The sequence below is a fragment of the Stegodyphus dumicola genome, chromosome 8 (genome assembly GCF_044657685.1).
Source record: "Stegodyphus dumicola isolate Sdum_Otavi_A_Nest chromosome 8, ASM4465768v1".
NCBI classification, from domain to species: domain Eukaryota; kingdom Metazoa; phylum Arthropoda; class Arachnida; order Araneae; family Eresidae; genus Stegodyphus; species Stegodyphus dumicola.
The window spans coordinates 56000483-56018206 of record NC_140775.1 but is presented as its reverse complement, the minus strand read 5'-3'; the positions used below and the strand labels follow the sequence as shown (position 1 = coordinate 56018206).

Sequence of the window (17724 nt, the reverse complement as noted above, 5' to 3'; positions counted from 1 at the left end):
TATTTCAAAAATGTAGTAATTTCTGATAACTTTTGTGAATTATTGTTTCATAAAATGCGCCTAAATCAATTATCTCCTTGAAAAGTTCTCATACATAATATGCAAGATCAATAAAATGGCATTTCACTAAAATCTGGAGTAAGTTATGGCTTATGAGATGTGATTGTTACAGAAAATATACTGCAGTTAAAAATAGTTGATTCTTGTAATTTTCGCATTTGAGATAAATAACTGTTGGATGACTAAAGCAGTTTTATAATTTGCATCTAGAATTCGAAAGAAATACTGAAAACTATTTACTCTCACCAAGAAAATCAGAAAACTAAAATTGTTTCATTGACCAATCCAAAACAAGTTTAATGGCAGCTTTGAAAATATGAAAACGACTTAAGCGATATTTAAGAATTACTCATAGCATGAAGTTCACCTAGGCTTTTTTATGCTGCTCTGAAGGCTGAGACACTATTAACAGAGCCACAAATAGGCTTTACCGAATATGAAAGCAATTAACAGTAGAGAAAGATAAAATCACTGAAAAATGAGATAGCTTTAACTTGACGTCTCATAATACCACGTCTCCTCCACGTCCTCTTGTGTGCTAGATCACATTAAACTGTGGATGAAAAGAAAGATTTTTCTCACGTAAAAAATTCGGTAACATAAATAAATTTAAGAAAGAATTTTCATCGGATCGCAAAGTATGCGAATTCCGGCAGCCTTAATTTCAGAGATAGATTAATGAAATAGAGAAAAGCTTCTCAGATGTATTTCAAGCAGTTTGCAATAGTTTTAGGGAAATATAAAATCTCAAAACTGGGATTACACAATAGAACTGATTTTATCTAATAGAACCTTGATTTTCTTTGCTTCAAAAATAAAATGTTTCAGTTTTTGAAATCGTAGGTTTTATTTAATACCATTCAGATCCTTATCGGAAAAGTTTGGAGAGGTTTTAGACAAGCGTGGTCATAGAATATATTAAGACTGGAACTTGTATGTTTACTTGGAAGAGAGTTATATGAGACGACATCAAAACTGAAGAAGAATGATTGTGGATTGTTTTACTCTTATTTTAAAGACCGGAATTGGTGCCTAGGAAAGAAAATAATAAATAAAAAAAGTAAAAATCTGAAAGGTTTTATATTTTAAATTACGTCCAAAGAGGCGCTTTTATTAATATTTTGTCTGCTACATTTATTTATTAAATACCACCTTCTGGGCAGCAAAATCTAGGAATGTTAAATTTCGCAGATGAGTCATGATCTGCTAAGGTATTGTTAAATTTGCTATAAAATATAAATAATAATTTCTTGAAATTTAATCTGACTTTGTTTCAACTCATCTTTCGGATTTGGAATTCTCTACATCATCGTTCCCATTCTTTTCTTTTTTTCCATTTATTAGTTGCTTTGCCATTAGGCATTACAGGGAAAGGAGGGATGGCCTTTTTAGAGCATCCCTCCTTTTCCTGTAATGCCGGGATCCCTGTAATGCTGTAATCCCTGTAATCAATGGGGAAAATAGACTTTTTAAGAGAAACTGGCTCGTATCCACGTTGCACATGTAGGAAACCACGAAAACGCCTTTGCAGCCAGCCCGTTCTCGCCGGACGTTGAACCGCGAACCAAGGCTTTTAACGCTCGGGCGCTGCTTGGCCTTTCTAAATATTGAAGTACGAAATAAGGCTTGATAACGATTGTACGGTAAGAAATTATAGTTGAAATTTCTAATTTTTCCTAAAGTGGTATGTTAGAACAGACGTACTGTAATAAGTTTAACTTGAAAATAATAAAAGATATCCATTATTTTGTAAGAACTACAATCTTTATAACTAATATCCTTCATTCATAGAATTGATCGCTTGCCAATATTTCAGTGTCAAAACATACTTCACTGCCATCGTGAAAATTCTTGTCTTGTCAAATGAAATATTCCGTTCACAAGTATGTCAACAACTAAATATTCTCAGAAGAATGTCAACAACTTGCGGCAAGATCACGAGGTTGTGGAGTATTCACTACTACGAGAAGTACAGAACAGTTCTGAATTTAATAACAGTAAAATAATCCTTAAATCCTAGTAGTTGCAAATCAAAGTATAAATATATGGAACTAAGTTTAAATTTGACCGTAAATATACGCAATAATTCCTCACCATTATTTTTATAATGTGGTTAATTCAAGTTAAAAATTTATTCATGGAAAAAATAGATAAAAAATATTACATGTACGATCTTAAAGAAAAGAATGACAAATTTAATGGAAAGCTTCCATTGGTTTTCAGAATAGAGGTTATTGGTAATTATTACGTCTAAATATTTCACTGTTTACTCTAACTTAGAGATAAGGATACTGTCTAAATACAGAGTCCATTAATTTCTTACTTGTAAATAGAATTTTTGGTCAACGCGAAATATGAATAACGCACTGTATTACACTTGCGAATGTGAAGGAAGTCTTAATAGTATTTTATGAGTATTATAGAGCATTAAAATATATAAGAGTTTAGTTTTAAATTTAAGAAACAGTAACAAAATAGTACGTGCACAGAAGCACTAAGAAAAAACATAGAAAAAGTGTGCCTTTGAAGGGATAGGTATTTGCATGGGCTACCGCCTAAAATTTCGTTTATATTTCTTAAATATTTGTTTCTGAATTCATTTTACATATCGATTTCAATATGGTTAGTAGTTACATGATTTCTTTTTTTTGCAGTACACTGAATTCTATCGCTACCGATGTTTAATACACTAATTGAATGCTTCGGTGAAATATAATTTCTAACATAAACGTAAAATAGAAGCAGAAACGCTTGTTATTTTTTCTTTTTGAAGTCTCGTTTGAACATATATATGGATTATAAGTTTATATTTATTAGAAGATATAGACTCAAAGAGAAATCTTTTAAGAACACCATCAGGTATGTGAGATTGATGCAAACAAAGAAATCACAAAGACCATTACTAAACTGAGAACCCGTCATTTTAGAGGAATGAAAATTAACGAAGATGGTACCAGATCATGCAGAACTTGTAAAAACTGCCCTAAAACGGAGCTTTCTCCAGAACACATCTTCACCTGTCCAGTAATAATTGGAGCTGTGCAAAGCTTAGGAGAATTTCCTTTCCAGGGAGATCTGTGTGTATAGTGAAAAGGTTGTGAAACTGGCAAAAGCAGTGATTTCCACGCATGGATTCATTTGAAGTTTGGAAGGGCACGACACCAAACAACCAAGTTTATAACTATTTACATATTTTTTGAAGAGGCGAGTATGGGCCATTTTTACATTTCCATAGGACTTTAAGGTCACATATAAACACTTAATAAATATTCAAGGACTTCATAAGCGTATTTTGGAGTATCTGCATATTGGAAACTAAATTAGTCCTACCTGCCTAAGGGAAGGAATATCTCGTGGAGAACGTTTTAACCAAAGCTTGTTCGCATTCACGTTACACAATGGAAAAACCACAAAAACTGACCTTCAGTGGTCTTAACATTCGGCAATCGAGCGGCTATGCGTGTTCTGTTTAAACTTTTTTCCAAGTATTTCGAGCCGTATATGCAGTGCTTTCATTTAGAAAACTTCTTATTCCGATTTATTCTTTACGACTTAATAATTTGTCAGTTTTTGAAAGAAAATATCATGTTTTCGAATTTTTTTCTTGTATATTTTAGATTCTATAAATGCTTTTAAATCATCAATAATTTTCTTGCTATAGAAAAAAAAACAATTTTAGGTTGTGCAGAGTACATTCAACTTTACAATCATCTCTCATTTTAAAATAAATATGTATTTAGTTCCTTAGTAAATTCATATTTTTGTTCTAGTATAATTTACTTAATGTGATATTTGATTTTCAAATCGAAAGTAATCTTAACAGCACAAGAATGAGTGTGAAACACAGGAAATTATACAAATGTCATTTAACTTCCTCTTAATTTTGGCAGTCTTTAGTACAAGTTTGTGTTTCTTTTATGTAAATTCTAGTTATTTTATGTAAGTATGATTACAAAACTCAGATGATAAATTTTGTAAAACAAATTAATCAATTAAGTTCTCAAATACCATTGAAAGCGAAAGAGGTTTAGTAAAAGCGAAAGAACCTAAACCCCTGAAATGAAGAAGTAATGTTTGAGGTAGTATACAAAGATCGATATAAGGAGGAAACAACTTATTGGTAATTATTACGTCTAAATATTTCACTGTTTACTCTATGATCGATATGATCAGTGATGAAATCTATCTTAAAATGTAGCATAAATAAGCATAAAATTTAGTGCTGACTGTAGTTTTGTTGAACACGATATTTTGATAAAGATCGATCGAGTTTCAACGTGACTGCAAGTCAGCAATAAATTATATTTATATCTGCAATAGTTTTTATCTGAATTTCTTCATTTTTCTATTAAGGCGTTGTGAAGTTCGAAGCGTTTGGAAAAATATTTATGGCATAGCATTAAAAAACATTTAAAATTCCGTTTTTTAATAGGCAGTAGATATAATGAACAAAATTCATGCAAAAGTTATTTATGTTTTTTATTAAGAATTATTGGAAAGGAAAACCTGTATATGTTAAACATTCCAAATGCTAGGCAGAACGGAATTTGAAGAACCGAACAACTGGATTTCTTGAGAAAAAAGAATATAGAATAACGCACCTTAAAATATAACAATAATGAAATATTCTAACGTAAACTAAAGTGGTAACGAAATATTGTCTATTATTAAATTCATGATAAACACACATATCACATATTAATGTCACCTCTAAAACTAAAGTAATACAAAAGATCTTCTGCTTGAATTTGACAACTATTATAGCACTGAATGTAGCATGTTAAAGTACTCCTACGCGAAATTGTACGAGTAGAATAAATTTAGAACATTTCAATTAAATTTGCATTCAAAAATATAAATCTTACTTTTATACAGAAATACCTGAGAAAATTTTTATCAAAAGAACGTGATTGCTAATCTAATATTTCAAATTATATTTTACTTGATAATATCGTATCTTTCAAATAAATCAATTTTGAACTACATTAAATGAATTAATAGATAGATGTATGCAGCTGCTATCACATTTGTGATCTTGTTAGTTTCAAGGATGCAAACAATTTAAAAATAAGTATAATATAGCTTAATCTTGAATAAATAATTTATAGATTTTCTTCAGTTATTAGCGCAGAAAACACTCTTTCCATTTCTCTCTCTTCCTGTAGATTTTGCTATAGGAAAAAAATCCATTTTCATATGAATTGAATCGCTACACGAGTAGTATTCCTTTTATAGATTATAAAGGCAATTTTAAGAATTAAAGTTGGTGTGTATTTAATTATGGCAAAGCACACTAGGGCTATCTGCCTAAGAGGAGGGATGCCTTCCGTGGAGGACTTTCTAAGGGAAACTGGCCCGTATACACGTTACACATAGGGAAAACCACGAAAACACCCATGCAGCCAGCCCGTTCGCGGGATTCGAACCTCGGACCGAACTACCAGTGTTCAGCGACTTTACCGCTCGGCCGCTGGTCGGCCCATTTAAGAATTAAAGAGTACGCCTTTTATAAACATACGAATGGGAATATGTAGAAAATCAAGATTAATTCCATTATCGAAGCGTATAACAAAATATTTTTAGTATATCTGTATTATATTGTAATTTTCATAGCTCAGCACATAATTCTAAAAAGTTTCAAAATATCCTGAATTTAAAAAAAAGTTTATATTTTTTGTATTATATTGTAATTTTCATAGGTGTATTACATTGCTTCATCTGTATTATATTGTAATTTTTACATCTCAGCACATAATTCTGACAAGTTTCAAAATTTCCTGAATTAACGAAACGTTTATATTTTTTTCTAGATACCAATAATATTTTTACAAAGTTGCAGTGACGAACATGCATTTTTATTTTTAAAAAATAAAAATTGAAGCATAACTTCAAGGAGAAATCAACAAGTTTGGCACGCCGATCCATAATCCATAATTTAAAAAAAAACTGTTATTGATTTTTTGTCCGCATTCGTTTCAACTTACAAATGCGAGAAACTACTTTCAAAACTAAAATTTACTTTAAGTAAAAACAGGAGCAACTTAACTACCGAAAATTTAGATGCTAATATTCGTCTTAAGACGACTAACTATAAGCGAGACCTGATTTAAGTGATTTTACAAGTTCATAATCAGGGAGCCCTTGATATCTAATAGAAAAACAAAGTTCATTCAGTTATGTTTATTTTTAGAATAATTAGAATTATAACTTTACGTTTTATGTTTAAAGCATGTTGTGATTATTTTCTAAATACAAGTTTTCTTAAGATCCAACAAAAATGACTGTTTTAAAATGAAAATACTACTGACCCGAATGTACACATTTTGGTTGAGTTTGACCCGCAGCCCAAAACGACCACCGACTCCTGCACTACTGTTTCACTTTGCGAAGAAAACCGTATTTTAGCAAATTATTAGACTCTTGCCAACCCACAATGAAAGATCCTTCGTTTATCTTCTTCGATACTGCATATATATACATATTATAACATCATGTTGCTTACTATTGCAACAGATAAGCCATTTGAAACAATATGGCTTAAAATTATTTGGATATTATTCAATAAGCTTATCAACGTTTAACGGTCGAGCCTGAAATTAAATTTGATTTTAAAATTTGAACTACTAAAATATATTTGACTGCTTTGGCATTATTTAAACGATTTTATATACTTCTAAAGATTATATAAAGCATGAAATATTCGTTTTCAAAATAGAAAATATTTCAGTCTTAAATTATAGTCAATTAAAAAAACATTTTCTAGCTATATTTATTACATGTAACTACGGATTTTGTTTTCTTTCTATGCACAGCGTTCATTAAATAAAATGTAATGTTACTTATAATTTTATGACAAGAAATAGATTGCCATCATCTTTGAGTGTTCTTTAATTATCTCAATTTTATTGATATAGCTCAAAAGTTATTTTGTCAGGTAATTATGTTATGACTACATAATTCAATTCTTCAAAAAAAATTCTTTTATAAATTTCTAAAATTCGCAAAGTCCGAAACTTAATAAACATTTACTTATAAAAAACTAAGTAATCAATGGAAAATATTTTTACCAGATAATAGTGATTATTGTCATAACTACATATATATTTCACTTCTCTAGCAAAACCATTTCTTCTGTAAATTTGTAAAATTTAAAAAAATTACGAAAACGAAAACTTTAAAACATATTTACCCGATGAAACCTCAGTAATCAATAAAAAAATTTTTAAATCTCTTTTTATTGATTATTGGTGAATATTAATTACATTGCGTAAAATATTTTATTGTTTAGCAATTAAGGATGGAAAATTAAATATACGAATTTACAGGAAACAATGAGAATTTAGGACGTCTGATTACTCTAGCGAACGTTTGCATCCAAGCAATGCAACGTACGTGAATTAATTTATTCAGCAGACGAAATCGGAGTGATGGTATGTGAAAAACATATTTTTAAAGCTATTTAGAAAATTCCAGTTTGTTTGAATTGATTTGGGAAATTCGCTGTGGATCCATTATTTTAGGATTATTGAAGTGTTTGGCTTCTGATCTGCTGAAGTTTAGTGCATTATACACTAAATTTTAACTAAAAAAGTAAAGATATCAGACAATCAAAAGTATTCTTGTGAGACATAAAAGAATTGAGTCATCTTACACGGCTTAATTCAACAACGAAAGCTAAAGAGCTACCTTATTAGTATAGGTATAAACAGAAAAGGATTCAGACTTGATTCCTTGACTTATTTACGATTCTTTTAATGTTATTTTGGCAACTCAATAATAATATTTTAGGTACGTTACTTTACTCTTTAGCACATCAAAACCAAAACATCCAAGTTTAACTAGGAAAAACATCAGGTTAAATGTATAACATGAGCGAGCGTTTGTAAGTTTTTGATATGTTTACTTAATAATAATAAATAATTATTTTATTTTCAAAATAGATTGACAGTATGGATATAATTATAATCCTTCCAAAATGCACTGAATTCGAATTTCAGTAACTTCACACTTTTTTTTATCATTTAAGAATTCAGTGAAATAGATTATCGTAACTTGTAAATGTCGTAGCTTCATTTCTTTTACTACTTCTATTTATTATTAAAAGCAAACAACTTAAGACAGCGTTAATGTATAAGATAGAGTAAAATGACTGAAGATAAAAGGTGAATAAAATGTCTGCAATGATTTTCGGCTGACTTATATTTCAGCAAATTTTATTTTGAAATTTTTTCAGACTCTTTATTAATTAACAAACTACATACAAATATAAGTTAAAATTCATATTATAAAATAATTCACTCTCAGAGTTTGGTGAACAGTATGTTTCATACTGCAAGGGCTTGTGACTTTAGGTATTACATTAAAATGTAGAAGTTTAACTGCATGTTCCTGTTTCTTTCTGCCTTCGGAAATGTCCATTCTAGCTATAGTGACATCAGAATGATGAATTTAATTAAGTTGTTTTTGTTGCTAATCAACATAATAACTCATTTACTTAAATAACAAAATTCGGACAATTGTTTGTAAATGATCGCCTTGAAATAATTTAAAATACGTCCAAAAGTATCGCTCGTATCTAGTTTGTTGTCAGCATTTTCGTAGACGACAATAATAGGTATACTTTTAATTTCGAAACGGAAGCAAGATAGTAATAACATTCAAATCAAGTACAAATTCAAATCAACGCTGATTAAGTTGATTAAGGGAACTAAATACTTTAGAATTTTATTGAATCAAAAATACTTTTACTAAAACTTTTCTTACTTAAATTTAAAAAATTAAGCTGAAATTTTATACTTAATTCAAAATTTTCATTTTAAATTCATTTCGAAGAAGGTTAATTTTATGATTCACAGTCATAATTCAAAGTAATTAGGGCGCTGAAAAGACTAAGAAAAATGGCAGAATTTGAAAATGAGTGAGAAATAAAAGAACCGCGAGAAAAATAAATAAAAAAAAAAATTCGCGTGGAGAAGAGTAAAATAAAATTAAAACGGAATTGATTTTTAAAATTTGGGGTAAATATCTTTAAGTCTCCTTATTAAGATTTCTATACGTTTTTATCTTATTTTGGGTCTCCAGTCCTTTAAATTTTCGTTCTATATTTATTTTCTTCTTATATTATTCACATATTTCTTTGGCTTTTCAATACATTTTTAAATTAAGCTAATTTCTTAAAAATTGTATTTCTGTACTATTTTATGAGTTCTAATTTGCTTCAGATGTTTTAGGGGAAAACGTATATCCAGGTATTTTGTACATAGAAAGTAAAAGACTGAATGCATTATCTGGCACCTCAGAATCGTGAATCAAAACAATTGTTCGAAAAGAATGAAAGAATACGGATCTGATTCTTCGAGATTTAACTTTCTGTTTTATAACCAGTTGATGTTTCAATCAATAAACGTTTTATAGATATAACTCAAAACTTTTATGCAGATTAGATGGTTGTATATAATCATAACTTCAAGCCTGGAGGTAAAATACAACGGTCAAATTCGGAATTACATATATGCGTGGCTGATGGAGGTACGGAAATTGATTTCACTTAATACGCTTGTCGGTTTTAGAAACCTTCAAGTACAACGCCTTGGATGATACTGTTTATGATTTAAGTTGACATATCGCTAACATTGTCGATGTCTACGAATCTGCAATAAAGGGTAAGGAGAGCTATGCATCAAAGCAATAGGACTGAGAATTTGTTAGTATTTTGATTTAAGATATGTATAGCGAATGATAGAGTTAATTATCTCATTTAGTGTTTTCTGTTCGTTTAATATTTACAGGAACCAGTAATTAATAATTAATTAAGTCTTCTTATCTATAGACCACTCACGTCTTGCATGGACTAATTATATTCACAGAACTTTCAAAATATTCCAAACACGCACATAAGAGCACCCCAGGAAAAGTAATTGAAACACTGTTAGCAGACGTTTGGTAACTGTGGATTGTATAACTAGGCTTTGATAGCTTAAAATTTCCGGATGCCTATTTGATACTTGACATCAACCTGAATAGAAATGACCTTCTCAATGCTGATTTACGTGTGTTCCTACTTGCAGAGTTCTGCATTTTTGTGATATGCTACTACAAAGAGCAAAGAATATTTCGTTCTTTGTTGAAACACATTGCAGTTGAGACCTTCGCTATGTTTTATCAAATCTTTAAAAATGATGATTTGATACATTACAAGCACATGAGTGATTTTCCAGATTAAAAAATCGACACATGTCAGAAACAGACTGCTACTAATTGGGCATCTATTGATGAACAGAATTCGAAAAACGTTGAGAAAGTGGGTCAGCTACTAATGATGACTACCAAACGATCATTCACCTGCTTTTTGAAGAACCTCTTTCCGTTCAACAGTTCTTGAAGAACAATAACATGGTTACTCTCCAAATCTTAGTGAAATATTTTTCTGTTTCCACGGATAAGGAAAGCTCTCAAAATGAAGTTCAGTGATATGAATGAGATGAAAGAAAAATACGTTGTTTGCCTTGAATAATATTTCCTATCAGAAGTTTTAGAACAATTTCCGTGCAGGAATTCCAGGAGTGGCAAAATTTTCGGAAAAGAGTATTCGCTAGGATTAAAACACATAAGTTTTAACACATTGGGAATTAAAATATGTGCATGTAATGTGGAATATCATTGTTTAATTTTGGGCATCCCTTCCTATTTTAAATTTTAAAATATTAAATTTATCTTAAATCGTGACGTCTGTTAATAAAGTATATCTAATTCGAATGAATACTGATTTAGCGCTATCTTCGAAATTATTCACATATCCATGTATTGTTTACGAAAAATATACTTTCAAAAATATGGTACTCACAATTTGGTTGGGATAACTGGTTTTCAGATAAAAGTGAAATAGCTCACGGAAGTTTGAGTATGGAGGTGTTTAAGATATAAAAACTAAGATTATTCAAAATTAAACCAAAAATGTATAAAGCCGTTATAACTGATACACCTTATAAGTGCAGGTTTTTATAATATCCTTATGGCTTTATGATATCCTTATATTCTTTTAAATGTGTCTGGTTCCAGTTTCTTAAGGGGTAATATATTTTAACTCATCTTTTTATCTTATCATTTTTGTGTAGAAAATTTTTTTTGTTTTTTTTTAATAACATTTTTATTACTTTATCAAAGCATTTTAAAATTTTACAACTTTCAGAATTCTTATTGTTTATTGTCTACCTACTTTTAATTATTTTATTAATTTTTGAGTTAACTAAGGATAAATTGATTTCATTTTTACATTATTTATTATTTATTACATATATATATATAATTTCAGAGTAATGAGCACTTTCATTATTACATATAAATACATGGGATAAAAGTAAGCAAGCTATCAAAATACCAAGCAGATAAAATGTTTAATAATACGATGCTCATTAAATATTGTTCGTGGAGCATCTAAAAAACTTTTAATATATAAAATTTATAAATCTCTACTAATAAAAAGATTTATTATGATGTACTCAGTAATAAGGGATGCATTAGCTGAATCCATGCAGATAATTCGCAGAAGCGCTCCAGTTTCTGTAAGGTAAAAGTAAATGATTTAGTCTGTCTTATGTATTATATGATAGTACTATTAAACTACTTTTTTAGAATAGTTGAATGAAAACAGTAAGAGGAGAAAAATGCGATGAATATTATTTGATGAATATGACAAGCCTATCATGGAATTAATTATTCAATTAAAATAACAAATGTGTAGCTACTGAGATGCGAACAAAAGCGGTATTGCCAATACGTTAAAAAAATAACACTCCTGAAATAAGGAATGCAAATTATCAATCTGATAACGGTAAGTTGTTCTAGAGAATTGAACCTGGGCCTTTTAGAGCTTAAGCCCAAATCTCGATATTGTTTGGCTCTTAACTCCTCTTATAGAATGATCTGCCGTGTGATGATTGAATTAAGCAGCTGCAGCTATTTCATTCTCTTTTATCTCTGACAGAAATAAGTATTGTTTTGATAGAAACGTATAAGAAATAGTCCAAGTTTAAACGTAAAATTAAGTCATTATCTCATTGACTATATAAGAAACTACTTAGATTTCATAAGTCTTCGAAAACTATCTGTAACAAGTATGTATGTTAAACTTTTATCTTTTAAATATACAGTCCGTTGTATTTATATCTATTGTAAATCTTCAGATGTTTTTGAAACAATCACTTTCGGTTAACTGAATAAAGGGGAAAATTCAAATAAAATTTGGAACTCTCAGAAATTTCTTTTGGATTAAAATTTCTTTTGGATTCTCAGAAATTTCTTTTGGATTAAATCTTATGACGTTCCTTATAGCATTAAATTCCGTCAACAGAACAGACATCTTGACGCTTAATATTTTTCCATTAATAAGGATATTCTATTATCTGCACGTAACGTTCTTTTGGATTGAATTTTATAAAGTTCCTTTTACTTTTAAATTCAATTTACAGAATGGACATCTTGGCACTAAAAATTACTTTACCAATAAAGATATTCTATTATCTGGTATTTATACATTACGTTTACAGTTCTTCTGGATCAAATCTTATAATGTTCCTTACACCATTAAATTTACTTAGCAGAACAGACATCTTAACACAGAAAATTATTCTTTTAGTAAGGATATTCTATTATCTGGTATTTATACATTATACCTACAATTCGGGACATGCGAAATATATTCGATTAAACTTGATATTCTACAAATCATTACTACATTAAACTGGTATATTATACATTCCCAAGCATATAAATAAGGATCTTTACTATTAATGCGTATGTAACGACACATATTCAAACATCGTTATAAATATTGTAAACTTTAATGCTTGATGATTACAACAATCGTTGATACCAACTTTCTACTTAAAAAATTACTCACAAATTAGCAGTATATATAAAACATTAAATGATATACTTAATGTAACATTAGCTTCATTTATCCTTTATACCCTTCATATTTGACTTGGAATTAAGAATTCAAAATAACATAGAACAATATCATAAACATACTTATCTATGGTATTATGCCTACTAATTGACATATATATTTGTACGCATAGCACCGAAAAGTAAATTAAAATTTTTTTTTCTGAACTGCAAGCTCTGATAATATTCTACCATTTTTTTAATTATTTAAAAATTTTATAAACTCTTCGTATATTTAACACGATGCTGGCTTAATTTTATAGTTTAATTTCATTTTGTTCTTACTTCGTAACTTTATTCAAATATCCTGAAATATTCTTAAAATAAAATAATTTATTGCGTGTATATTGTAGCAGTAAACTAAAAATCAAGTCTAATTTGTTTCCAGATTACTGTTAAATCGCAAATATAATGATGTATAAAATATTTGTAAATTTAAATATGTAGCATTTCTCTATTTTTAAATCAGTTTAATTTGCATATTTTCAGATTAAAAATAATGAAATTATATTACCACTCCGTTTCCATTAAAGAAGTTTACATTTCCACAATATAATAAAATAATATCTGAAATCATTTCATAAACAAAATTAGATACGGAATGTAGACGACATCGTATAAATCATAAATGCGAAGCAAAAACCTGTGTTAGGCGTAGATTTTAGTATAGAAACTCTATTGATTTCGAGGGCGGACAAAGTCACTCTTCATCAGGAGCAAAGAAATTTGCAACTGAAAAACCAAGTTACGAAAACGTAAACTTTCGCAACTTGGTTTTTCAATTGTCAATTTCTTTGTTCCTGGTGAAGAGGGATTTTGTTCGCCTTCGAAATCGATAGAGTTTCATGTTAAAACTCTACGCCTAACACGGGTTGTGGTTTCCCTTTTATGACTTATTTGAGTCGTGTTTCTCTTCTGTCTTTCATCGTGTAAATCTTTAAAGTATAACGATATCTTGAATATACTATAAAAATTGAAATATTAGATTCTTGCTGAGATTTTAAACAGCTAGGGTGATTTATAAATGCATTTGCTAACATAGAATGAATTTTTATACAATTTATATTCATATTAAAAGTAAAATATAATAATTGTTAATTAGAAAAAAATTATTTAAAAGACTTAAGAAACTAGGAACTAGAAAACGCATGCGAATAGCTACGTTAGTTAAGGACTACAGATTTAATTTATGGAACTAGTATTTTGAAATCATGCATAAAATGTTTTAAAAACACTGAAAGTATACATAAGGAGTATTGCAAAATTGGGTTTCTGGTGCCACACTCATAAGTCAAGGGTGTTCATTTTCTACATTTTGTTATATGATAACAAGTGATGAAATTTACTCAGTCCAGTGCAAATATTGTTATTTTCTGCTAAGGATAACTATTTCTGCTAAGGACTTGATAACATACCTCTTCACTACTGCATATACACAGTACTGATGTCTAAACTATACCGAATTGAACAGTCTAAAATACACTACCGGCTGACACACCAATCTTAAATGACGCTATAAATGTAGCGGTAATTTAATGACTAAGGTAAATCTATTCTCTTGATAACAACAAAACGGAAAAATATTAATATTTTCCAAAACTGTTAAAATATTGAAAAAGGAATACTGTAAAATACTATGTTGTTTAGAGAATTCTAAGCGAAAAATTTCGTAAATGCCTAAGTTGGTTTAGAGACAGACATTCATACATAATAAATTTCCATTAATGGTAATTTCTGAAAATCTGAGGCGTTAGCAGAAAACCTGGGTGTTAAAATTTTACTATAACTCATATAGCATATATCCATTTACGCAAAATCAATTGGAGATACTTCTTCAAAACCTATTACTAAACCTAGTTACGTGGAAATTATACAATACATTTAACAAAAATAAGTTTATAGAGTGAACATTTTATCTTATTACTTTCTACTGTATTCTTTATTGTGAATACAAATGTTGAATGTTATATTTACTCCTGGGGTTAAGAAATATTCTTCTCTTTCACTAAAGAATAAACTTTTAAAACCACAGTTACGATCAAATAATTTTATTCCAAAACGAAATGTTTTGCATTTTTTCTTTTGATTTGGATAATATCCCATTAAATATTAAATAAATATGCTTATTGTATTTTATAAAACTACTGCATACAGTGTTTGTTCTTTAATGCATTTGTTTAAAACTTAAATTCGATCATTTTTAAGGATATATTATTAGATAGAATATTTTTACACTTTAAAAGGTACTTCTTTCAATTTCAAATCAAGTCAAAATTTATTCAAGTGCTTTTCCGTCTTATATTAAATACTATATTTTACAAGTTCGTATAATAACTTAAAACGTAAATAGAATATGGTGTAATAATTTTCCGCTACATAAAATTAAGTTTCCGTATCTATTAAATAAGAAATAAAAAGTTATTTAAAAATATTTAACTTTGTATTAGTTAATTTCTGAAGCAAATATTCTGTTTTATTATTCTTATTGAAAACCGTTTTCATAAATATTAAAACTATATTTTATTTGGAAAGCTTTAACGTATAACCATAAAAATGTGTTATATTATTTATAACTGCAAAAAACATATAAGCATTATAGTAGCACAATTGGCCTTTAAAGTTTTTAGAATGTAAAAAAATTAATTACGTTGCACTCTTTTACAAGTTTCCATGTCCTTAAGGGATATTTTAAAATGTAATAATTTAGAATTTAAATTAATACAATGGAAAGCAATTTTGTATTTAAATTATCCGTAAAATTTACCCCAAAATGTGCTGCAGGTTTTCCAGTAAAAGTTTCTTCCTTTGTATTCATTGTTTGAACATAAATTTAGAATTAATTTTTTATTATCTGTTACTTAGTTTTATTACTCTATAAAAGTTTTGAAGTGACATGTATTTAAATGTTAAGCCTAACCTGGTAAAGAGTATTTTAATTTTTTAACTCATGAAATATAAAAGTGGTTTTTCTCATAAAAAATGGAAATTGAAACTAGGCCTTTAGAGAATTGATAAGTTTGGGTGGCAATGAATATTTATGGCTTTCATGAGATGACTGATTTGTTGCTTCAATGTTCTTCACAAATGCCAAGAGAATCCAACTTCTTTTAAGAGTTTAAACAGCTCAATTATTCCGCGCATTTTATAAAACAATTATCTTCCTTAAAATCGCTTTATACTTAATAGTCATATGGAAAATACTTTGGTCGTTGATCATTGTTCGTTGTATCCCGCTCTAAAACTTCGTGTTTACATTCGGTGGTTTTAAGAAGGTGCTCAGATATTCTTCATAAATTTAAATTTAATCGTCGCATGCTTTCTCGTGTGAAACAGTACGAATAAAGAAAATGATTCTTCCCGAGAGGGAAATGTTTTGGTGGAATATATAACAAAAATTTACATGCATATGCTAGCAAGTATATAAATTCTAAGAGAGTGAAACAAATGGTTGGTATGTAAAAGGAGATGCTGCTATCCAACTGTTTTACCTGTCTAACTAGACTAGACTGAGCTAATCCATGCGCTTAATCCATGCATTCGTCGTTGCTTTTTTTGCGGGTTTTTACCTTTCTCCTAAAACTCTTTGGGATAAAACCGTGGACAGTGTGCTGGGCGCATCCCAGCAGTTCGGCACGCTCACGCACGTAATACACTCATTATCCAGAGGAACACAGCACGGGGGAGCAGTGTTGGGCTAATCCAGCAAGGGTGGATAAGGTGGTGATGTACCTTTTTTCTTCTGCTGCTGCTTGTTTGGGTCCTTTTGCTGCTGGTGGGGCGGCGGCGGCTGTAGCTGCTGCTGATGAAAGGTCGCCGAAGCTGACGGCGGCGGGGATGGCAGTTGGTGGGGCTGATGGGACGGCGTTCGCGGCCGCCCCTTGTGCGGGGACGGCGGCACCAGCGGTCCTGAGGTTCGGCCTGCTGTCGTCTGGTGTTGCCGCAGTTGCCGGCCGATCACGGCAGCGCTATTCATGTCCGAACGCGCTACGCGGTCCCACTACGGATAAGGAGCGGGGCTCGCGGCGGCGCCCCGCCGAAGCCTCCGCCACCGCTGCTGCTGGGCCCCATCGACGAGATGCCCGGGCACGACATGGCAGAGGATCCGACGCCAACCATCTCGCCGATCCCGGGTTGCCTTCGTCCGAATAATGACGCCACTGGCGAGCGCCAAGAGATGCGCCTCACGCCAACGACCTCAACCTTCGTGTCCTTTCTTCCTCCTCGGATGGGGGAAAAGAACCAGGCCAGTGGGGCAAACCATCTAAATTTAATTTTCCATCTCTACTCTGCACTTACATAATCTACATGTTTAGTTTTCAGTGATATATTATATAGTTCTCAAAGTTTGAGTTGAATCCAAAGTTTGGAAGAGATATCCGAGCCAAAGAGAAAGCACGAATAGTTCATTTCAAAGGCGGGGGTGGGGTAATCAGAGGTTAATCTCCTTCTTAAATATCCCAATTCATTGCTTAAACAGCAAGCATAATCCATGTTATTTCATTCTTTTAAATTTATAGACGTTTTTATAGAACAATATTAAGGATTCAAATCCTCCATGTTTGACAAAATTGTTGAGAAAAATCAGTTTTCCAAATTCTGATTGTTCAGTATATTGCTAATTAGTAATAACTCTATCTTGTAAATTTCATATCTGTGTGATAATTGAATGACGTTAGAAATGTTTTTAATATTTTATTTTCATTTTAAGGTAGTTAAGTA

General features: G+C 30.3%; 1 protein-coding gene across 1 annotated transcript in view; it reads right to left on the bottom strand.

The window, feature by feature from the left end:
- The window catches only part of LOC118190295 (uncharacterized), a 340692-nt gene extending 323588 nt beyond the window's left edge, over positions 1 to 17104 (bottom strand). Inside the window, exon 1 of the mRNA XM_035360992.2 lies at positions 16735 to 17104. Coding sequence (XP_035216883.1) covers positions 16735 to 16978 — 244 coding nt within the window. The 5' untranslated portion in view covers positions 16979 to 17104. The remainder of the gene's footprint in view (positions 1 to 16734) is intronic.
- Positions 17105 to 17724: the final 620 nt, after the last annotated feature.